Source organism: Zalophus californianus, chromosome 2, assembly GCF_009762305.2.
Source record: "Zalophus californianus isolate mZalCal1 chromosome 2, mZalCal1.pri.v2, whole genome shotgun sequence".
Classification (NCBI taxonomy): domain Eukaryota; kingdom Metazoa; phylum Chordata; class Mammalia; order Carnivora; family Otariidae; genus Zalophus; species Zalophus californianus.
This window is the reverse complement of record NC_045596.1, coordinates 35,209,109-35,232,752: the sequence shown is the minus strand read 5'-3', so window position 1 is coordinate 35,232,752 and position 23,644 is coordinate 35,209,109. Positions and strand designations below refer to the sequence as shown.

General features: G+C 38.6%; 1 protein-coding gene across 4 annotated transcripts in view; it reads left to right on the top strand.

The window, feature by feature from the left end:
• ATP8A1 (ATPase phospholipid transporting 8A1) overlaps positions 1–23,644 on the top strand; it is a 222,317-nt gene that overhangs the window by 41,442 nt on the left and 157,231 nt on the right. For 2 of the 4 annotated variants that reach the window (XM_027597680.2, XM_027597681.2), the window contains exons 5-7: positions 877–922; positions 17,576–17,616; positions 23,429–23,502. In XM_027597680.2, coding sequence (XP_027453481.1) covers positions 877–922; positions 17,576–17,616; positions 23,429–23,502 — 161 coding nt within the window. The remainder of the gene's footprint in view (positions 1–876; positions 923–17,575; positions 17,617–23,428; positions 23,503–23,644) is intronic. The other 2 variants (XM_027597679.2, XM_027597682.2) reach the window with 1 other exon arrangement.

Sequence of the window (23,644 nt, the reverse complement as noted above, 5' to 3'; positions counted from 1 at the left end):
ATTTTGAATGCTCTCTTTGCATTTTGTGCAATTCAGTGGCTGATTGTGGGAACTGCGTTCCCGCTGCCAGCTATTAGGACACTCCTGAGTGTTGCTGTTTTGGGAGGAGTGCTAATCCACAGCTCCGGCATTTTCTCTTGGAGAGTATGGTCATATTTGCACAGTGATTCTAAAAACCATATTTCTTCTCAAATGGAAAAATTAGGAACTCCTTTGTTTCACATTCATTCCAACCCACCTTATAGTCAGGTCTGTGTAGCTAAATCTGACCTTGAGCTTTAATGATAGAATTTTTGAGCTCAGAGTTAGTTATACTCAACACTTTTCTACAAAAGTCAGCAGAGGCTGATGTGTTAGACTTGATGCTGTAAGTTTAGACAGAAGCCATGGAAAGCCTCTAGTTGGACCGTAGACAAGATAGCTTCCTCTGGCCACTCAGATAATGAATTTCATAAGAAGCAGAAAATATTTCAGTACCACTATTAAATGGTAATTATTACAGATAATTCTCTTGGGCAATCTTCTTTTTTAAGTGAATTATTTAAGCAAAAAGCTAAGTCAGCCTTTTCCATTACATTAAAATTTGAATCTTACCTGTGTAATAATGTATGATCCTTCTGAGGACTGCACAGCTGTGCTCCCAGGAGTATTCTATGAAGATGCTATAGATTGTGCTTTCCATTTTAAAATTCCCACCTACCCTCTGATTCTTCTTATCACCACACCCCAGCATGCTTATAAAATTGATATGGGTATAAAAGGATAAAAGCCTTGAGAAACATAAGTTGAAAGAAATCTTTCTTGTTGTAGATGCTACTTTGTTTTATTAATCTCACCCATTTTTTCACAGTTCTTGTTTTTGCTTTTAAACTTTAGAAACGACATAAAGCTGATAATGCAGTGAATAAGAAACAGACACAAGGTAGGATTTTTACATTTTATTTCTCTTATCTGTCAAATATACTCATAGTAATATATTACAAATCACTTCAATTAAATGTAGTTCAATTGAAATACTGTGTATCTCTTAAGTTCTTATTCCACCGTAGACTTTTTTTTTTTTTGTAGCATTTATTAGCATGACACTTAAATTCACTTTAGAATGATTTACAGTGGTAATACTTTTGAAAGATAACATTTTTAATACATTTAAATATCTCATAGCAATGTATTCTGAAATACTGTTCATGAAATCAGCAGTTGTTTAGACATGTTAAATGCTGCAAGATGTCCACATTTTGTTGGTGATCAATAGATGTTACTCTAGGCAAGATTTATAGAAAACAATCAGATGTGATTTTACTTGTTAAAAAGCATGTTGGAAGCACTTTGTGTTCTACTGTACACACAGGTGATATATGTCCAGAAATAAATAAAACAAAAACCAGACCAGCTTCTGGGAAGCGTGTGGCATTTTGACAGGGCTCTTTTGTTGTGGGTCTCTCTTTGACACAGCAAAAACCACAATGACCTGTAGCACAAGACCATAAATAGACCATAATGCTCTTAGATTAAAAAAAAAAAAAAATACCCGGGAACATGTGAAATAGACATCTTATCCCATCCCTGAGCTTGCCCCATCTGAGAATCTCATCTCTCTCTGAAGTTCCCTGATGTGATAAGGATCAGCCATATCTGCCAAAATTAGCTGGTGATTAAAAACAGTATTTTTAGGGCACCTGGGTGGCTCAGATAGTTAAGCGTCTGCCTTCGGCTCAGGTTATGATCCCAGAGTCCTGGGATCAAGTCCTGCATCGGGCTCCCTGCTCAGTGCAGAGCCTGCTTCTCCCTCTCCCTCTGCCATTCCCTCTGCTTGTGCTCTTCTGTCTCTCGGTCAAATAAATAAATAAAATCTTAAATAAATAAATAAAAACAGTATTTTTATACTGCTGTGATTTTTATGGGACCCTGCCAAATACCCTGCTTTTCTTCCAAAGGGATCATCTGCTTATGCCCTCCACTAAAAGGATTATCTGATTTTTTTTTTAAAGATTTTATTTATTTATTTGAGAGAGAGAGAGAGAGAGAATGAGAGATAGAAAGCACGAGAGGGAAGAGGGTCAGAGGGAGAAGCAGACTCCCTGCTGAGCAGGGAGCCCGATGTGGGACTCGATCCCGGGACTCCAGGATCATGACCTGAGCCGAAGGCAGTCGCTTAACCAACTGAGCCACCCAGGCGCCCCAAGGATTATCTGATTTTTGATACATTTGAGGAAGGTGCATTTATTAAAGTATCACTTAATAAATTAACAAAATATTTACTGAGATTACATTATTATGGGACATGTGAGAAAGCGTAAGATGGGAACTATATAAAAGCACAAGGGCAAGATATGATCTTGTATGGATCAAAATGAAAGGCTTGGATTACATGGTCTCGATGTCTCTCTCAATTTTTGTGGCAAATAATGGTTCCTATGTTAAGTCCTACATGGATCTAAAAGAAGGAGAGAAAATTGTGGGGTAATTTGAGGTCGATCTATAATCTTAGGGAACACTTTGAATGAGCAGAGGCGTCCAAATGGGAAGACCTTACATGTGTGTTGAATGAGAAAAAGGAAAGGGAGGTTATCTTGAACAGAGATGAAGAAGGCTGCTGGATTGCCTTGTTGAACCATTACCAGAGTGTCAGATGAACAAAGGAGAGTCATATCAAAGAGAAGCAAACACGGGGCACCTGGGTGGCTCAGTCGGTTAAGCGCCTGCCTTCAGCTCAGGTCATGATCCCAGGGTCCTGGGATCGAGCCCCACATCAGGCTCCTTGCTCAGTGGGGAGCCTGCTTCTCCCTGTTGCTCTACCTCCTGCTCCCCCTGTTTGTGCTCTCTGTCAAATAAATAAATAAAATATTTTAAAAAATAAAAAAGAGAAGCAAACACATGATTAAAAAGGAATGCCAAGGTCAAATTTTCCAGGGCTTGCATGCCAACCCAAGGAGGTTCCAACTTTTGAGTATACTGAATAGCTGTTGAAGGTTTACAAGCCAAAAAGAGACAGGATGACCATCCAGCGTAAAGTTGGAGAACAGAGTGGAATGGAGCAAGAGGCTATAAGTAGCCTGGGGACAAAGGAACTCTAGGAATTTGGGTGGGAAGAGACAACCATAGGAATTGAAAGGAGAAAAAATCCAGATGTTACTGGTACTGGTGTTTTGGACAATATGCAGAAATACATTTGCATTTGTTGCCATGTGGCTTAGAATATTCAGTAACAGCTTTTGAACCAAAAATACGTAACTGTTTTTCCAATACAGAATGTATCTTGTAGCTATTTTACAAGGGCTATCTTCAGGGACTAGCAGTTATTTATCTTCAAGCCTTGGCCCAAGAAATCAATATTGTATGATTGAAGAGCAACCATCATAAGCTATGATGATTTTAGGCTACTATACCTTGTACTGATGCGTTCTCCAATTTTCCAGGAACTTACCTACTTCCCCAAATACTCACTTTTCTCTCCTTTTTAGAGAAAATATTCTTTCTTGGTTCATCAGTTAATCCTGGATTAACAGGATTAGCTCTATGGCTAAAAATGAAGAACAGGGAAGTGAGAGGGAAAGCTTCTATAGTATATAAAAAAACAAAACATTAGGGCTTAACAGCTATAAAAGCCATTTAAATCAGAAAACTTGAGAATTCTATATCCAAGAAATTCTGACTTTTAGTTTGATACTTAAGTTTATTTTCTGAGGGAATAGTATTTTTTTCTTTGCCTCTGAGTGTTGGTTGTCTTTTTGTTTTGCAGTTAATAGGAGATAACAGAAATGGTTGAGTAGGATACTGTTTGCTGTCACATAATGAATTGCTTAATATGAAATCTATCTGTTGTCAGTAGACCAGAATGAAATTCAGTTTGCTTTCCTGAATTGAGGCAAGAATGGGTGTAGGAATGGGAAGGGGGTATTTTTGACAGATAATTAATTTTTTGGCAGGCATTTGAAGTATTTAACTTAAATTTTCATTTTATAAATGTTTACCAAGACCATGTAGTATGTGAGAGGATACCTTCCTGTCGGATTCAAATATTAATCCTCTTTCCTTACAGAAATGAATATTTTGTCTCCTTATTTTACATCGAAGCACTAGAGTGACTTTTTTCTGTCATTCCCTAATGACTTCAAAAATATAAATTCATAATTTCATTTACAACGTTTTTATCCATTTGACTGTAGACTATCTGATGCCTCATTTTCATGAACTAATGAATCCAGTCCAGATGAAGTGATGGATTTGGGACTTAACTCACGACTTCATAAACTTTACATCTTGAGCCTATCATCAGTACTTATGGGAACAAGCCATTTCTTGTCCTAGAGATACAGAAGTTGCTTAGGTAGATGGTTCAGTGGGTTGACAAATGTAAAATTGTAGGTTGCTCTCTGAGAACCTACCTGCTGAGGGAGAGCAGAGTAAATTGATGGTCAGAAGTCCAGGGAGTATGAGTGTGTCTTTGAGTATTGTGGTTCACTCCTCCCAGTGAGTTTTGATTGCTTCTCTGGGCTCCCATGTTTTTCTCATGTGGTGGTTTGCGTGTACTAGGTAGGTGTATCCTCATACTCATCTTTGTATTGCCCAAATCTCAGCCCAGGTGCCTGTATGGGTGAATGAACCACTCTCCCTGTAGATACTTGAGTACAGACGAAACAGCAAGAAGAGACTAGAAATGAAAGGAGACATTGAAAATTCATTATCTGCGGTGTAAACAAGACGAAAGGCAGTGTTTTCAAAACACTGTCTCTGAGACTGTTTTGCAAGCACTGATAAAGTGCTAATGGGATGGAAGCTTTTGCTGTCTCTTTACCTTCTCTGTTGAAGTCATCATATCATCGCTTTCCCTCCCATGAACACGCTACTGTGTCCACTTACCACTTCCATTACCCAAAGCTCCAGAGCACTGCCAAATTCAGAATGCCCTGGTTTTCTTTGCACCTAAACTTACCTTCATGTTCTCTGATTTCTTCCTCAGTATTTGAACTCAGAATATTTGATTATCTCTCTCCATGTGTCTACATACACACTAGGGGTAGTCTCTCCCTGTTCTCCCTCATCTGGGTTGTTTTGCCAAATTTAGCTCTGCAGGAATTTGTAAATTGTAAATTCATTATTATCATTATAATATGTAAATTGAAAACAATCTCTGAATTTATGATAGAGGCTGAGCTAGTTCTCTTTTTAAATTGTAAACATATATTTTTTTCATGAAGTGTGCTATTATGGCTAGTGTGTCAATATTTCAAGTGGAATGGTAGTTTCACATAAAATCACAAGGCAGAGGCCTGGAAAAAGATGGGACTCAGGTGCAGACTATAAAAGATATTGAGGATCTTAAAAATTAAAATTAAAAATGCCCCCTAATGGAATAGCTTTGCTTTTTTTAAAAAAAAAAAATCCCAGGTTTGGATCTTCCCCGAAGGATTGTGTGTATACATTCCACCAGTGAGAATAGATGGGAGATAACCTGCGGTTCCTGGCAGCCCATCAGTCACCTGATTTGATGCCATAGTTGAACGAGGACCACCATTACTAGTTAGATTGTTTCATACCTTGCTTTATTACACAGCAGACATCAGAGTAAGTTTGTAATAAAGCTGTTTCTCTCTGTTTTAATTGAGAAAAGGACAGCAGCAACTAAACATGTAGCTAAAAATACCAGATCTCATCTTTAGCTCTGTCTTCCTGCCCTGGAGCTACCTCAGCCTTCTTGGAAGTGGAAGTGAAGTGGTGGTCACCGATAGCCAGTAAGGAGGCTGCTTCCCTGCAGGGCACATAGTTACCTCTCTCCCATGGGAAACCAGTTCGCCTTTAAAGCCCTTCGCGAGAAAGGTGTAGAGTTGGCCTGGGTGGACTGTTTCGGGATGGTAAGCCTGAAATGACCTATTAAAGGCTGAATCCTTCTGGAGGACTTCATTCCATGCTAAGGGACTTAGGATAGCACCAGTTTCCTGTGTATTGAAAAAGCTAGCTTTCGGCCGGAACCGCTATCTTCCAGTATTTCACCAAAATGACTAACACAAAGGGAAAGAGGAGAGGTACCTGCTATATGTTCTCTAGACCTTTTAGAAAACATGGAGTTGTTCCTTTGGCCATGTACATGTGAATCTATAAGGTGATATTGTGAACATCAAGGGAATGGGCACTGTTCAAAAAGGAATGCTCCACAAATGTTACCATGGCAAAACTGGAAGAGTCTACGGTGTTACTCAGCATGCTGTTGGCATTTGTAAACAAACAAGGGCAAGATTCTTGCCAAGAGAATTAATGTATGCATTGAGCATATTAAACACTCAAAGAGCTGAGATAGCTTCCTGAAGCATGTGAAGGAAAATGATCAGAAAAAGAAGGAAACCAAAGAGAAAGGTACTTGGGTTCAACTGAAGTGCCAGCCCGCCCCACCCAGAGAAGCACACTTTGTGAGAACTAATGGAAAGGAGCCCAAACTGCTGGAACCCATTCCCTATGAATTAATGGCATAATAAATGTAAAGAAAATAAAAGACCTCAAGACTGTTAAAAAAAAAAAAAAAGAAAAGAAAGAAAAGAAAAGAAAGAAAAAGCCAGGGCACTGCCTTTGTGTCTCCCTAGAGGTATCCCTGCATCAGATCCATCCTGTAGGCCTGAACAGATGCTCTGCCACATGGGCGGCATCAAATAGTTCTTAGGGAGTACTGTTTCCATGATCTTAAACATTAGGCTTAAGAATTGAGCACCACCTGTATGGCCTGAATCATGTTTTCAGACATTCATAAGATTGTTAATGTTTTCAAATTATTGCAAAGATCTTAGGGTTGTATAAATTTAACAGGTTTGGTCTTTTCAACAGTAGCTCTGGACAGAGCCCGCATTTATTTGAGGTGAAATTGAAGCCCAGATTGTCTTTCTTTTGTCCCATGAATAAAAGTTGCACAGTGAGGAGCAGAAAACCCACTGAGGAAATTTAGGGCCATTTTTAAAGTAAGAAAGGAAAAACAGGTGTGACTCCGAGCATTAGCTGTTTCACTTGAGTTAAGTCCTCACTGAACATCTACCTTGTGGAAGACCCAGTACAGAAAACGCAAAAAGAAATCAGGCTGCATTCTTTTCCTCCATGAAATTAGGATCTGGCAGAGAGAGAAGATGCTCTCTAATACTATGTTGCAGGATAGAACAGCTAGAAGGGGCCAAACAAGAGAGGTAGGAATTCCAAAATGTCATTTTCAAGGTTCGTGAAGGATGAGTGGGCTTTTCAGTAAATAGAGCTATTGGGATGGTAGCAGTGGGTGATTCAGGAGGAGGTGAGAAGGCATGAAATGTATCCTGGGAATAGCAAATAGTCTATTTTGGCCAGAATGTAAGATACCTGTCATGGAGCAATGAAAGCAGGGATAGGAAGGCAAGTTAGGGTCCTTTTTTGGAGGCTTTTGAGTGAAAACCAGAGTCGAGAAGTTGGAAGGAATTAGTGAAGAGTGTGACTATGTTCCTAGTTGTACTTCTGAAAGAAGAATTTGACAGCTGTGTGGAGAGGGGGAGTTGTGAGGAGCAGAGGGATTGACTTTTGATTAACCAGGGAGGGGGGCTAGAGCAGTGATGATGGGAAGGCCAAGGAAAATGCACAGCAGACAGATCCAACTGGACTCGGCAAAGGAGAGAGAATCTCATCAAGCACCAAATGCTGCCAAGTTAGACTGGGACACCCACTATGTCCAGCATTTAAGAAGTCACGATTCTTCGCAGGAGCTCCAGCTCTAAGCTACAGAGCCCCAGCGGAGCTTTGGGAACCAAAGCCCAGTTTCAAGAATTGTGGAATGATTGATTGCTGAGGCAGTGCAGGGAGATCTTTCTTTCAAGGAATTGGTCGATTAAGTGAAGAAAAAAGCAAATGATTCATGACTCTGGGAGCAGGATTGAGGAAAAACATTTTGAGAAAAGGGGATTGCTGAACCTTGTACTCTGATCATGTCATCTTACCCATATTTTTGTTTTTATAAGTCACTCGTTCAAAAACAGCTTCCTGGACACACCCATAGAGTTTCTATAGGCCTCCCCAGGGCCCCAGGATTTCATTCTTTTTAATTTTTTTTGAGATTTTATTTATTTATTTGAGAGAGAGCAAGAGAGAGAATGCAAGAGTGGGGGGCCGGGGAGGGGGGGGGAACAGGGAGAGGGAGAAGCGGACTCCCCACTGAGTGGGGAGCCAGACATGGGGCTCTATCCCAGGACCCCAGGATCATGACCAGAGCCAAAGGTAGACGCTTAACTGACTGAGCCACCCAGGCGCCCTGTCGGAAGTTCATTCTTAGGAAACTCTCAGTGATGCTGATGCTTTTAGTGAGGCTGGCGCATTGTTAAAAGTTTCATAAATGAGGTGATAGAAGTAGTATCAACTAATTGAAAAGTCATATATAGAATATGGACAAGAGTGGAATTCAGAAAGTTCCATCCTTCTTTTTTGTTGGTAGACTCTAAGCAGATCATCGTTGAACTTGACTTTTATTTATTTTTATTATGTTAGTCACCATACAGTACATCATTAGTTTTTGATGTAGTGTTCCATGATTCATTGTTTGCGTGTAACACCCAGTGCATAACTTGACTTTTATATGCAAATTCATGGAGGAGAGTTTTGTGCAACCTCAGTGTTTGCCACAAAAGATTTCTGCCTTAAAATTCTCTATGGAATGCAAGGGTCTACATAGTGAATGAATTGATGCTTTAATATGGGTATGATGGTTTTCTTTCTTTGCCAAGTTCAAAGCCATGGTCTCAGCTCTGCCCTGTCCTTCTCAGTGCATTAAAGCTCCCCTTCAATGCTTACAACCAGGTGGGAACTGGAGTATGCCACCTTTGCTGTGGTTTCTGTGTCCTCTGTGACATCGGGAGTGCCCATGATCCTTTTGGATAACTTGCTTCTTGTTACCCACTCCAAGAAGTGGCATGCTTGCCCAGGAATGGCACCCCAGTGATTCTTTCAGTAATAGCCCCATGGTGGACTGTTTGATTTGCAGTGGTGACAGCTTCTCTCTGAGAAGCCGGTATTAGACTCTAAGAGAGCACCTGGCCCTGTGCAACGTTTGATTGAGTCCTGAGAGACTGCCAGTTTCTCCAGGGCCTTTGATTAGGGAACTCCCAAGGTACTCTAACAGAATGTTTTCATTTCAAAAAAAGAAACCCATTACAACAAAGCTGTTAAGTAGTACCCTGCTAAGTAAAAACAGGTGACATTTGAAGTATTTGTTCAAAGTCTGAGCTCTCCTCTGCATACTGTCAGACTAATTAGCTGGGTGAAAACTGTAGCAGGTGTGTTTGGCTGGAACAGCAGAGAGAGGAGTTTTGCATTTAAAAAGAAAGAGCTGTTAAAGCACCAAAGGACAGGCCATTCTCATTATTCTGCCATAGCTCACTCTCAGTCCCCTCCACCAGGCATCACTAATCAACTTTACGGCGCACCTCTTGAACTCTGATAGTCTAGAGGTGTAAAATAGGTGTACTTTTGGCCCAAGAAAGCTAAAAGCTCAGAAAACGACCCAACATAATTTCTCGCTTCCTCTCAACCTGGTTGGAGCTGGGTCAGAGGAGGTCAGTTATTAAAAAAAACTGTGTTGCTATTTTAGTCACCAGCATAATACATGTGATACGACTTATTTTAATTGTTGTATGGCTGGATGTTTAGGAACCATTTCTGAAGTAAAGACAACTGTGAATTATGTGATTGACTTTTATCCTTGGCCAGTATTCAAGCCCTGATTTTGTACACAGAAACCTTTTATATGTTGTGAGCTGATTTTTAACTTCACCAGAATTCTGTTATTTCCTGTATCCTAAGATGGGTCTAGCCTCCAGTTTGAAGAAGCCATGCATTTCCAGTCTTTATTTCCGGGTTCTTGTTTTATGTTTCAAGAACAAAGGAAAGGAGGAATAGAGGATAAAAACCTATTCTCAGTTCTTATGAGCCTCCAGGTGATGCTGATGCTGAGGTCCCTGGGCCACCAGTTGAGCAGTGAGAGTCTGTGGTACCTTCAAAGAAAGGTTACTGTTACGTGGTTAGGATTCTAACTCAGTGTAGAGACACAGAGGTAATTTACACTTTGATTAGTCCAGGCCACTTTAACCTTCGGAATAAATCAATACCCATCAGATGGACGAAAGTCAAATGACTGATAACAATTTGTGCTTTGGGTTTATAGTCCGTGGAACTTCATACATTGCTAGTGAGAGTATGGACTGCAGATGGTTCTTAGGGAAGTAATCTGGTTATATCTGATAAAAGTTCAAACACAAATGCCCTAGAGCCAGCAATGCCCCTCTTAGGATCCTGTCCTATAGAATACAGTCATGTAAATATATTTCAGTGTTGTTTGAGGTGGAAGAAAAAAATGGAAGTCAGAGTTCCCATTAATCGGAAGATAGTTGAATACATTCTGATATATCTTTTGTGTAAAACAGTTGTTTCACAGCTGGACTGGAATAGCTCTGTGCTTATCTCTGGGACACCTGGCCAAGAGCAAAACAAGATGGACTCGCTGGTGATTTATAAGGTGCTGTATGGGGTTTGAGACTCCCCTGGTGGCACCCAAGGCCAGCTTCTCTACTTAGTTGAAGGATGTGGTTAGACTGATGGCTTACTTGGTGTAACCTGTTATATAGTCTGCCTTGGCTAACTGGGGCTATAAAAGACCCCTTGGAAACTTTTCTCCAGGCTTCCTTGAAATTAAGATTTATCATACATATCGTGGAGATTCAAAATACACATCCTAGGTGAATGTGATGAAATTCCTGGGGAACAGTCCTGGGTAAGTATGCCTGGAAGTTTCTCAGACCCTTGTGCTTTCCTTTTCCTGCTGTATCATATCCTCTACTTTGATGAAGCTTTTTGTGGATATATCCTATAGAGTCTTATCAAACTGTTCAGTTATCTGACTCATTGTAATGGTGGTCCATATAGTGGGTTGTTTTTCAAAAATGGGTCATCTCTGCTTTGTCCTGAAAGCATCTATGACATGTTAACAGGAAAACCAAGCTGTAGAGAAGTAAATTTTTAGAGGAAAGAAAACAAAAGTCTGTCTGTTCATGTTTGTCTAGAGAAAGGTATGTGAGGACGCATCGGTTAGTATTCCTTACATTAAGAGAGTGGCATGAGGGGCTCCTGGGTGGCTCAGTCGGTTGAACAATTGACTTCAGCTCAGGTCATGATCTCAGGGTCCTGGGATCGAGCCCTGTGTTGGGTTCCCCACTGAGTGGGGAGTCTGCTTCTCCCTCTCCCTTTGCTCCTCCCCCCGCTCATGCTCTCTCTTTCTCAAATAAATAAGTAAAACCTTTAAAAAACAAAAAAGTGACATGAGAGAATGTCAGCTTTCCTGTTATATAGCTCTATTTGGCTTGTTACAAACATGCATTGACTTTGTTTTTGATAGAAAACATTGTCCACTGTTACGTGTTTAAAAGTTTCTTAGGGGCACCTGGTGGCTCAGTCATGTGTCAGACTCATGATTTAGCTCAGGTCATGATCTCAGGGTCCTGAGATTAAGCCCCACCTCTGGCTCAGGGCTCAGCGTGCAGTCTGCTTGAGATTCTCTCTGTCCCTCTCCCTCCGCTCCTCCCCTTGCTCATGGGCACTCTAAATAAAAAAATAAAATCTCTAAAAAATAATAAAAAAAATAAAAGTTTCTTCTCCCTGTAAATTTTTGCAGCAAGCCACATTTCCCATGGATCTCCTCAACAATGAATTTTCAGGAAATGTTTGGATGGAGGCAGAGAGCCCCTAGGAGATAATATAGGAGGGTGAGTGAATTGAGAGAGAGGGAAGTGTAGAAAGGTCAGTTAGGGGAAGGAGGTAGATGGGTTCAAATGTGCAGAAAGAAGAGATGGGGGCACCTGGGTGGCTCAGTTGGCTAAGCATCCTGGGATCAAGCCCCATATCGGGCTCTCTGCACCCCTGCCTGCTTCTCCCTCTGCTGCTGCTCTGCTGCTCTGCCTACTTGTGCACGCACGCATGCGTGCTCTCTCTCTCTGTCAAATAAGTAAATAAAATCTTAAAAAAAAAAAGTGATGGGAGCAAAGTTGAGGGGAAAGGAGCAGCAGCAGCAGGGAGGGAGAATGGAGACATGAAGCAGATTTGAAGGATTGCTTTCCATGGTTCTGCAAAAAGTACCACAGGTTTCCACCCTTGTTAGTGGAGCAAGGACTCCCTGGCATGCTCTGCCGAGTTTGGGAAGCCTGTCATGACACTTCCATCCTGTTCAGGGAAACCCAGTAGAGTGGTTCGGGCTATTTTTAGATGTGAACTAACAAACAGCTGCAAAGTGGCAGCATTTCAAGGAGGGCTAGTTTAATATTTTTTTTAAGATTGATTTATCTTAGCATAAGTGGAGAGAGGAGCAGAGAGAGAGAATCCTCGAGCAGACTCCCCGCTGAACACAGAGACCATGGGGTGGAGGGCTTTATCCGAGGACCCTGAGATCATGACCTGAGCTGAGAACAGGAGGCCGGAGCTTGACTGACTGAGCTACCCAGGTGCCCCTAGGAGAGCTAGCTGAGATTACAGATCTAGAAGGGGTGGCCTGGAGCTGACATCATAAGACATTCATGTTAGTGCGTCCGATGGTTATATAAACATTTCTAACTGCTCCCACTGGAATCATTTTAGGAACTTACAAAACTGAGAAGTCTGTTTTAAGCAAATGTTTAAGTAGTTCATTGGCATCTTTTTATGTAGCTGTTTTTATTGAGTTACAATTCACCTGCTATAAATTCATTATTTTCAAGTATACATTTCAGTGTTTTTTCATGTATTCACAAAGTTATAGACCCATCACCACTGATTCCAGAATACTTTCATCAACCCAAAGAGACCCATATATGTAAATGTTCAATCCCCACACCCCTCTTCCACGAGCTCCTGACATCCATTAATCTACATTCTGTATCTATGGATTTGTCTACTCTGGATATTTTATACAAATGGGATCACATGATGTGTGGCCTTTTTTGTCTGGTTCTTTTCACTTAACATACTTCAGGATTCACTCATGTAGCATGTATCAGCATTTCATTCCTTTTTATGACTGAATAATATTCCATCATTTGGGTGTACCCCATTTTATTTAACTGTTCATTAATTGATGGAATTTGGGTGGTTTCTACTTTTTGGCTATTGTGAATAATGCTACAATAAATATTTGTGTACAAGTTCTCCTGTGAACATATGTTTTTGGTTCTCTCGGATGTATACTTAGGTGTGGAATTTCTGGGTCATGGTAGCTCGGTGCTTAACTTTTTGAGGAATTGCCAACGTGTTTTTCTATATAGCTATTTTTTTTTAAAACATTGTGTGTATGTTGTTCTTAACATGGGACCGACTGGGAGGCAGGGTTGTATCTTGTAACTGTTCTTGTGGCTTCATATGGTCCCAAACACATCATTGGATCCAGCTTTTCATCCAGCAAGAATTCACTGAGCACCTTTGCATCACTGTGTTGTAATACTGGGAATTGAGCAGTGAACAGAATAGAGAATGTCCCCATTGTCACAGATCTTACAGTCTGGGGCAGGAGATGGCCCTTACATAAATCGTCTCTCAACTAAATATATAGTAAAGCTGCCTTACGTGCTCTGAAGGAAAAAGCGCAGGAAGCTTATTTAGACTTGAGGGTAGTGGGAAAGGAGTGGGCTTCACGAAATGTCCCCTGAAAGCTGAAGATCCAGAGTTTATGTAGGAGTTATCTAGGTGAGGGTGGAGGGAAAGAGTGTTCCAGTCATGGAAACGTGCAGAGGATTTTGAGGCAGGAAAGAGCATGTTGCTTTCACACAGAAGGCATGGGGAGGAGGCAGAGGGAGAGGCAGGAGGTGATAGTAGAGAGTAGGCAGGAGCTGCTAATCAAGGGCCTTCTAGATGCTTGGGTTTATTTTATGAGCCAAGAGGAGACAGTTGAAGAGTTTTGAGCAAGGGATGACCTAATCTTGCATATGCGTGTGTATGTGTGTAAGGATATGTGGATTTATACATATATATATATATATACATACAATCATTATATATAGCTATACTGTAGAAATTAATTTGAAAGAGATCAAGAGTGAATGTGGGAAACTAGTGGTCAGGCTAGCTGGGACATGATGGTTGCTTGAAGTAGGAATGCTGGTATTGGTGATGGTGGAGGAGTTATAATTTGACAGAATTTGAGATGCTTGGGGCATAAAATCAACAGGACATTTTTAGTAGTAAAAATTATTCCTGATTTTCTGGGGCACCTGGGTGGCTCAGTCAGTTAAGCATCTGCCCTCGGCTCAGGTCATAATCCCAGGATCCTGGGATGGAGCCCCACGTTGGGCTCCCTGCTCATTGGGAAGTCTGCTTCTCTCTCCCTCTGCTCTTCCCCCTGCTCATGTTTTTTCTCTCTCTCTCTCTCAAATAAATAAAATCTTTAAAAAATTGTTCCTGATTTTCAAAAAAAATTTTTTTGCAGGAGAGTGTAAAAAGTAAAGAGATTAACAGTGAGGTATATGAGCATAATATAGCCACTCCAAATCACAATACAGCATCATTAATGAGAGGAATTTAAGTTTCTTAGGAAGTACATTGCTACAGAAACAAGAAAACCCTACCCAAACTAATAAATGAATTTAACAAAATTATAAGATAACAAGGTCATTGTATGAGAGTTTAATCCATTTCTAAATACTACCAATAACCAGTGGGGAATGGAGTAAAAATACTATTTAAAATATAAGAAAAAGTTATCAAATATCAGTAAATAAATCTAGTAAAAGACCCATCCACTGTAAATGGGAATCTGAGAGAAAATTATGAAAGTTAAACATATATCTGAGATCAATTAATGAAGACGTAAATAAATGCAGAGATACAGCTTGTTCACGAATTGAAAGACTCACCCCAAATCAAAATCCCAAATCACAAAAATTAATGATTTGACTCTAAAATTTATATAGAAATGCAAAGAACCTAAAATAGTTGAAACAGTATTTTAAAAGTACGAAGTGGAGGACTTACCTAATTTCAAAACTTACCATAAAGTTAGAATAATCAAGATGGTGTATACTGATGTGACAATATGCAAAGTGATCAATAAAATAAATAGAGTCTAGAAATGTATTACTATAGCACCATGTTAATTTAATTGGGAAAAGTCAAGTTTTGTTTTGTTTTTTTTTACTTTAAGGAGAAATATGTGTATTTTTTTCCCTCAAATTTTTATTTAAATTCCAGTTAACATACAGTGTAATATTAGTTTCAGGTGTAGAATTTAGTGATTCATCACTTACAAACAGAATCTCAGATACATACTGTATGCGTCAGTATATATGAAATGCAAGACTAATCTATGGTAACTAATTTATATCTGCCTCTGAGAATGGAGGGATGGATTTTAAAGGAGCATGAGGGATCTTTTTGGAATTTTATATCTTGTTGTGAGTGGTGGAGTCACAAGTGTTTACAATTTTCCAAAACTCACTGAACAAAACATTTAAGATCTGTACAATTTGTTATGCCTCAATTAACAAAAGAAAACCTCCGAAGCGTGAGCCAGACAGTTGCCCTAAATAAGGGAAGTAGGCTGGGAGTGAAGCAGCAGGAAACCATGAATGTGGTGATAAAACAGTGAGCCCCCTGGAAAGAGGCGGCCACCCCTCTCTGCTCCAGGCACAGGCAGGGAATGACTGACCTTCTGAGCTTTCCGGATAAGCTGACGTCTTCGTTTTCATGCCAAATCTCAGTTGTAGAAATACTGGACCCTGAGTTTTTAAAAAGTTAAGTGTTGCAATTGGGGGGAGTGTTTACTAATACGAGATAGAATCAGAAGAAAATAAATGGCAGTGAAGGGCTCTAACTACTATTGAACAGTATTCTTCTAATTTAGAGTACTGCAGATTTTAGCACCATTATTTATACTGTCGGTTCATCTTGGTTATGGTCAACCAGAGCAGCACTTGGCTAGCTGTCTTTGTTGAGTACTTACTGTATTATAGCTACTGGGGTAAGCCATTAAAGGGCAGAGTGCTCTCATTTATTCTTTATAACAACTACTTTTGAGGAAGACACTGCTAAGCAGTGACAGACGACATCTAAACCCAGGGCTTTTTACTCTTTTCTCATACCCTGACCCTCTCATGGTCAGGGAACAACATCAAAGAGCAGGTTTATTCCTGGGATCAGTTCGGTAAACTCTGCAGGGATTAGCGTTTTGTGTATTAGAATATACTGGTCACTTTTGGATGCCTATGGTTCTGATCCTTGACCCATTACTGTATGATACTGTAAAAATTGTAAACTTTAAAGTAAAAGTTATAGGTAGAGATATTGTATTGGAAATATTTTAGTGTTAGTGCTCCAACTTGGAATTATTCTTTTTTTAACTTAATGAAGTTGATTCTCCAAAACTCACTGTAGGATATTCATTGTTGCACTTATTCATTTGGTTAACAAGCACTGGAGTGTATTCAGTGCTAGGAGTTTTGATATTGAGGTTCTGTGGGAAAATGAATAAGACACAGCCCTGTCTGTGTTCAAGAATTTTGAAACAAAAAGATTGCATTTACATTAAAATAATTTATAATACTGACCACAGGACCAGTTGGTATGTCATTAATGTTAGATTTGCTATTTAACATTTTGGAGATAATTATCATTGTAATTGACTTCAAAGGGCTCAGACTTCAACTTTTCTAATATCAAAAGAAACTGAATCTAATGTTTTATACCTATAAATTATTCATCCTGCAAATATTTACTGAGTAGCTACTTTGTGCCAGGGACCATGCTGTTTCCAGGGAATGTAGTATTAAACAGAGCAAATACTAGCTTTGCCCCGATGAAATTTACTGTCAGGATAATTTGTGGACCAAACTTGACTTATTCCTTTTCTTAAATGCTAAGTGCTGTGCTTTCTACCTCACGTTATTGTCTTTATCATTTATTTTCTCTTTTAGTGTCTTGGTATATTCAGTATTATGCCACAGACACCCTAGTAGGGAAGGGAAAAAAGGTGTACTGAGCAACTTTACTGCTGTGACTCAGTGATAAAACACTAATAAAAGATCCTTCTATCATAATTTAATAGTAATCCTCTTCTTTCATTTCTTCTCCATAAACCAAACATGGAAACTTCTGCAATTTTGCATTATTCTAAAACCTAAGGTGCAGATTCCTTATCTGTTTATGTGTTGTTACTACTAACCAATTTGAAATCTATTTCTCCTGTGCTTGTAAATCCTTTTTTTTTTTTTTTTAAACACTGCTACTGTTATGGCTTCTGAGATGTTTTTTAAGCTTGTCACTTCCTTTTCACATCATTTTTGTGGCTTTCTCCGCCTGTAATTCTTCTATGTACTGAAGAAAGCTCTTGTAGCACCAATGAGATTACCCTCTGTTAGTAATGTTTCATTGTGGGATCTAAAATGTGCATTAGGTTGTTTCTAATTCTTTGTATAATTTTATACATCTTTGCAGTCATAATTAATTTTTAAACCTGTAAAAATTGTTGCTAGTTAATTTTTTTGAGGCTAGCCACTTAAAATGATCATTTCCTCGGAAGCAGGCTTTTGGGAAGTAGTAAAAATGTTAAAAATGTCACCTTTTCTCTTTCCAGTTTTGAGAAATGGTGCTTGGGAAATTGTGCACTGGGAAAAGGTATGCATTGATTTTTATTTTGTTCCAGAAGAATTGCATAGATGTGTACTCTAAGAGATGTAATTTTTGTATATAATATGAACAAATGTCAATTCCAATATGAAAGCTGTTTAGTAATTAATGTAAACATACATGGATTCTTCCAGTTAGTCTCTTCCATTTAATTCTGCAATTTACTAGAAAGACTTAAAAAGTAATATTTGGAACTCTTTGTTTTTCATAGTATAATTTTGAGTATTGTTTTCATTTAACCATGAACTGTTTTGTGTTGAAACTTTTCGCTTTAATCATCTACTGTCCAAGTAAAAATAAAAATCAGAGTTCTAAGATTTCATTTGCAAATTTGATTTCAAATTCATGTATTATGACTACACCCTGCTAATTCCTTTAAAAAAAAAAAAAGCTTACTAACTAAACATCATTTTCTAATGAGCGGGGAAATCAGTTTCATAATATCAAGAGATTAATATCCTCGTAGGACGTGTAACGTGGTTAGTGAGCTGAGTCATAATTTCACAAGTGTTATCTAGGGGCTTGGCAGACCTCAGTTTCAAAAGGTAAGCAATTGTTACTAGTTCTCCCTTAGTTCTGGAAGACCATTAACTCTGGTCATTCACAGGCGAATATTTGTGACTTGGTGAGACTTTTGGAGGCAAGGCCACTCTCCCTGAGGGATTTTGTTTTCTGAGATTGTTGAGAACCTCGGAGGTGTGACACAGTCAGTGTACTTGCCCTCCAGTATTTCCTAGCAGGTTAAAGGCCATGCCCTTAATTCTACCCTGTGATGTACATAGTTACCTTGTATCCCTGCAGGGAATAGGGTTCCCTCTCAGTTAATTGCATTTTTGTTGATTTTAAATCACTGGCCAAATCGAGATTGACATCTCCCTTTCTGGATATTTGTAAACTCACTACTCTCTCTCTCTGGGCTTTGACATAAAAGTAACAAAGAGGAAAATACCTTGATTGTGCTTTCCTTATTTCTGTGAAGCAAGGTAAAAAATGAGAAAGCTCAAAAAACTGTTTCAAAAAAAGATTCCTTTATGCTCTTCTTTGGCACTTGTGGATTTAAACATTTTAGAAGACTGGTAGGATATAATCAAGTATGATAAATTGTATTACAAATGTGTTTCACTGAGTAGGTTTGTTTGGGTAATTAGCATAAACACATATCCTAATAAATTGATAGATCTGTTTCTTACCATCTTACCCAGAGTGCTTGTTCAGAAAATAAGCAGTCAAAGTCAGGAGATAAGCATCCAAAACTTCACTCTGAAATTAACTTGTTAGAACATCTTATTTTCCTAATGTCTTTTTTTTTTCATTATTTCAAGATTGAGTGGATTACTGTAACTCTTCCAATTTTTCACAGACAAAAAATATTACCAGCCCATGATTACCCATAATCCTCGTATTCTAAGTGGTCTTGAAGATCAATGCCACACCTTACCTGGGCATCCCACTTCAAGAGGCAGAGGGATAAAATTTAAAGTGTTACCAAAAGTCACCCAACCAAAATGAGCTGATGTTACTTAACAGTTTGAATTAGATACTTAATTAGCTAGAATAATGAAAGTTGGTTCAGTGATGAATTCAAAGATAAATATTCAAAAATTAACAGCATTCCTTGCAGGCAATATCAAGTTAGAAAAATACAGTGAAAGAGAGATCTCTTTCCTTGTGGCATTTGAGATGCTTACAAATAAATTTAAAATATGTATATGACCTTTGTAAAGAAAACATCAAAACTTGAGGTGTTCAAGATTCACGTAAGTGGGCAAATATGTCCTATTCCTAGAAAAACTAAAAATATCAGTTGTTCCAAAGTATTGATATAATCCCAGGGAAATTATTATTTTTCTCAAGAGTTGACTAAATTATTCATCTTAATTTCAAAAATAAAGAGTTGAAAAAATAGAATATTTTGGAAAAATGAGCTATGTGCAGGGATGAGTAAAATAGAGAGCAAAAGTTATTAAAATTGTGTGGATCTGTTACAAAAATAGACATGGATGAATAGAGTAAACATAGAATGGAAGAAAGGGAAGCCCTGAAATAAAGCCCATTTAACATGTGATAAAAGAGAGAAAATCATGGATAAAAGAATGATTTAATAAATGATGTTGGGATCAGATTCACAGTTTCAGGAAATAATGCAGTTTATATCTAAGTCACATCCCATGCTAAAATAAATTCCAACTGGCTCAAAGTTAAATGTTAAAACATTATTTTTGAAAAGCCTACAAATAGAATAAAGACTTCAATAAATATTTGGAGAAGAGCAAGATCCCAAGGTCTCCGGAATTTGATCATATAAAATTTAAAACAAATACACAACAAAAATTACCACAAATAAGTAGACACCATATGGAAAATAGTTGTACCAAGTATGACAAAAGATTGAAACTGCTGTTATATAAATAGGAAGTAAAGGTTGGCAGTAAGCAAGAAAATCTATAATAAGCAACCAGACTCAGTATAATATTCAACCCAGTAATGAAAGTGGCAAATTCAAACAATATTAATGTCTTATTGGCTATATTTATATTTTACTTATACTTGAGAATTTTTGTTTTTATGAACTATTTCATTCACATGCTAATGTGGATTAGCAGTTTAGGTCTCCATACTGAGAACCATAAAAAGGGGATTCTGGGAATTTATCCCAAGAAGATAATCGTAATGTAGGGGGAAAAACCTGTACATGTATAAAAAAATGTTTACTGTAACATTATTTAAAATAATGAAAAGTTAGCCTATGTGGATATCCAACAATAGGGAAAGCATTTTCTAAATGATGACGTTCTACATTCTGGCATATTTTGTGATACATAAAAGCTATAATTTCAAATACTGTGGCATCACTGAAAAATTTTATACCATTCATTCAACAAATATGTATTGAGTATAGGTGCCAAGCAGGGAACTCACAGCAGTAAGCAAGACATATGAGGGTTCCTGTGTCATAAAATATAATCATAGGTGAAAAGAACAGAGCCATGTACACTAAGACATCAGCTATGTAAAAATGGTTTCTTGGACACTAAGTGGACAGGCATGAAAGCAGGCTTGCTTGTTAGGTTAGCCAGATTGTGGGGCAGGGCTTTTCCTTAGCTTGTGTCCTATTTTGTGCAATTAAAAATAAAATCAATAAACCAAACCCAAGAGTCTGATCCTTATGCCAAGGTAATACGATAAACCATAGTGCAAATGGGCTTTAGTTCAGGAATTGCTTTCTTTGTTTTTCTCAACATGTGGCTACTGTGGCCACCTTTTAATGGTCCTCAGAAGACCTGCAAATTTGCACAGGGTACATCCAGCCATTCACAGATGAGCTGACTTCAGCTCTCAGGCATGAACAGTTCAGATCCCTCCAGTTTTGCCTTGAAGCCGTTTCTCTGTTGTATAAGGTTAAATTGCCAGTGTCTGCTTTTCAAAGAAAGTATTGCAATTACAAAGCCCCATACAAGGCACTGCATCTCCACTCTTGACAAGTCAGCTACCGTCTTCATTGCCCTTACCACAAAGTCCAGTTCTTCAAGGTGAGATGCTGCTGAGACTGTTCCCAGGCTTTGGAGATAGTTGCGAGTGGAGAATTTAGGAGGAATCCTAAATGTCCTGGCTTTGTAGGGAAGCATGGAGTGGTGGGTTGTTTGCAAGTCTCTAAAGCTGCTTTAATGCATGAGGTTTGCACCCTGAAATGTATTTCTTTGGATTAAGAATTTATATCACCAAAAATTCCTTAGTAAAAATATAAATATGCCGGGGCCTACAATTGAACAAAGATTTTAAATCAGTCTCTTACCATTTGATAAGTTTACCCTTTTACATAATCCTCAGTTGTCGGTACTAATGTGACTTGAGAAGGCTCCTGGTAGTAGCCTAAAACCCTAAATATCTCCTTAACCTCAGTATTTGGGGTCCTAAAGCTGCTTTGTTGGGTTGTTCCTCCACTGAGAATATGTGGTCAAGGAATTTTTGCCATCTTGACTTTTGTCTGTTATTTCTGTCTGTTACTCTTATGCACAAACCAGGCTGAAGAGGTGAATGCCACATTAGGAGCTCAGAACGGAAAAAAGAAAGAGAGGTGCTTGGATATGTTTGGGAAGTGATCTAAAACCTAGGTATCTTAAACAAGGAGCAAGTTCTCTGCTCTCCTCATACTATTGCGAGAACTACTTTAGCTCTTAGTGAGCCCTTGGTTTTCCCAGGCCACTGAGTCAGGACATTATACCTTATCAGGTGCTAATGGTTTGTTTTCATCTTCAGTTTAATGACTACAAGCCTTGCTTTTGTCTTAAGAATGAATAAAGATGTGGGAAAGCAGTACGATCAATTCAGGATTTTTTAAGTCGAACCGGTAAACTCTTCCACTATAATGCAGACAAATATCCCAGTTTTATGAAGCATCGAGTCTAATTGGAGAACAAACATTACCACACAAGAGATTAAAGAACATTTAAGTGGTAGCCTGGGCAGCACTCTCTAAATGTTCCAGTGACCTCATACTTCTTGATCCCGGGTGCTGTCAGAGGACTATCCCAACACATTAAAGTCCAGTTTACACCTGTGTTTGCTGGGTGGTGGTGGTGGTTTTTTTAATTTCCCAATTTGCACTTTTTCAAGGGAGGGGATGTATGATTCCAAGGTCCCTGGAAATTTGTCAATTTCAAATTATCCAGATTTCAGCTAAAACCTCTTTGTAATCAGAGCTTCCATAACCAACATACACACCATAGATTAGAAGACCTCCTCCAACCTTCCCCAACGTTCCTCCCCAAGGTGTATAAAGTAGACCACAGTGGGCTGCCTTTGACATAATTTTTTTATCGTGATTCCCACTGAGGACACAGTTCTCTCCTTTCCCCCAGTAAAGTGTTATTTTGGGGTTCAGGGAAAAGTAAGGAGAGGAAAGAACAAAAAGGCTTTAACAACAACAACAAAAGGCTTTTCTTCTCTTGATTAAGTATTGAAACTTATGTAGATTTATTTGGCTACTGAGAGGGCACTTTCATGTTGTAATGGGAGTGGTTACAGTGTAACTGGGTCAAGTCGTTACTTAGTTGGAGTCATATTGTTTGCTAAAAGCTCTGTGACAAGCCTATCACTTGAATTGCTCCTAAAAAGTTTCTGGCCTTATTTTATCTTTGTCTTTAGGCCATGCTCACAAGAATGCTACCAAGTAGCAAAACTAGGAAAAGATTAAGCATTTTAGTTTTTTTTAATTTTTATTTAAGATACAGTGTTATTTTACTATATTTACTTATGCACAATCGGGCTTTGCAGACAGTCAGATAGAGGTTTGAGTATAAGCTCTTCCAGTCACTGTGATCTTAGGCAAATAGAAGCTAAGATTCATTTCTTCCTCCCTAAATTATGGATTATAACTAACACCTATTTCCTAAGGTCGTCATGAGGAGTAATGATCATATGTATGAAAGTTGGTTTTTCTGGTTACATTGGGATTTCCTTAAATAGGGTAAAAATCGCACTGGGTAAATTCCTCCTTTTTATTTTTATGTCATAGAGAGAGAATCTGAGAAGTTGAGATGTCGATTAAGTGGATAAAATGGATGAATTTATTAAGAGAAGTCATGTAGTTGATAAAAACAAAGATACAGTGTTCATAACTTAAAGGACTGCCCCATCCTTGGCCTCACTCCTAGATAATTTTATGCCATTTTGTGTAGATAAGTGGTTCTTGTTTGCCAGTAACCATTTTTTACTGTATTCTATGCTTAAATACAGTGGGTTGTATATTTGTAACTATCTTTCAATGCAGATAATTAACCGATTCCCAGTTTTCTTTCAGGTAAATGTTGGAGATATAGTTATAATAAAAGGCAAAGAGTATATACCTGCTGACACTGTACTTCTCTCATCAAGGTAGAGATACCTACTGATGCTCAAACAGTGTAGAGGATGGTTTCTCTACCCTGCATTGACCTTGTGATTTCTCCAAGGAAATAAGGAATAAACGAAGAATTTAAAACCTCTCTAATGATTTTGAATGAAACATTAAAAAAAA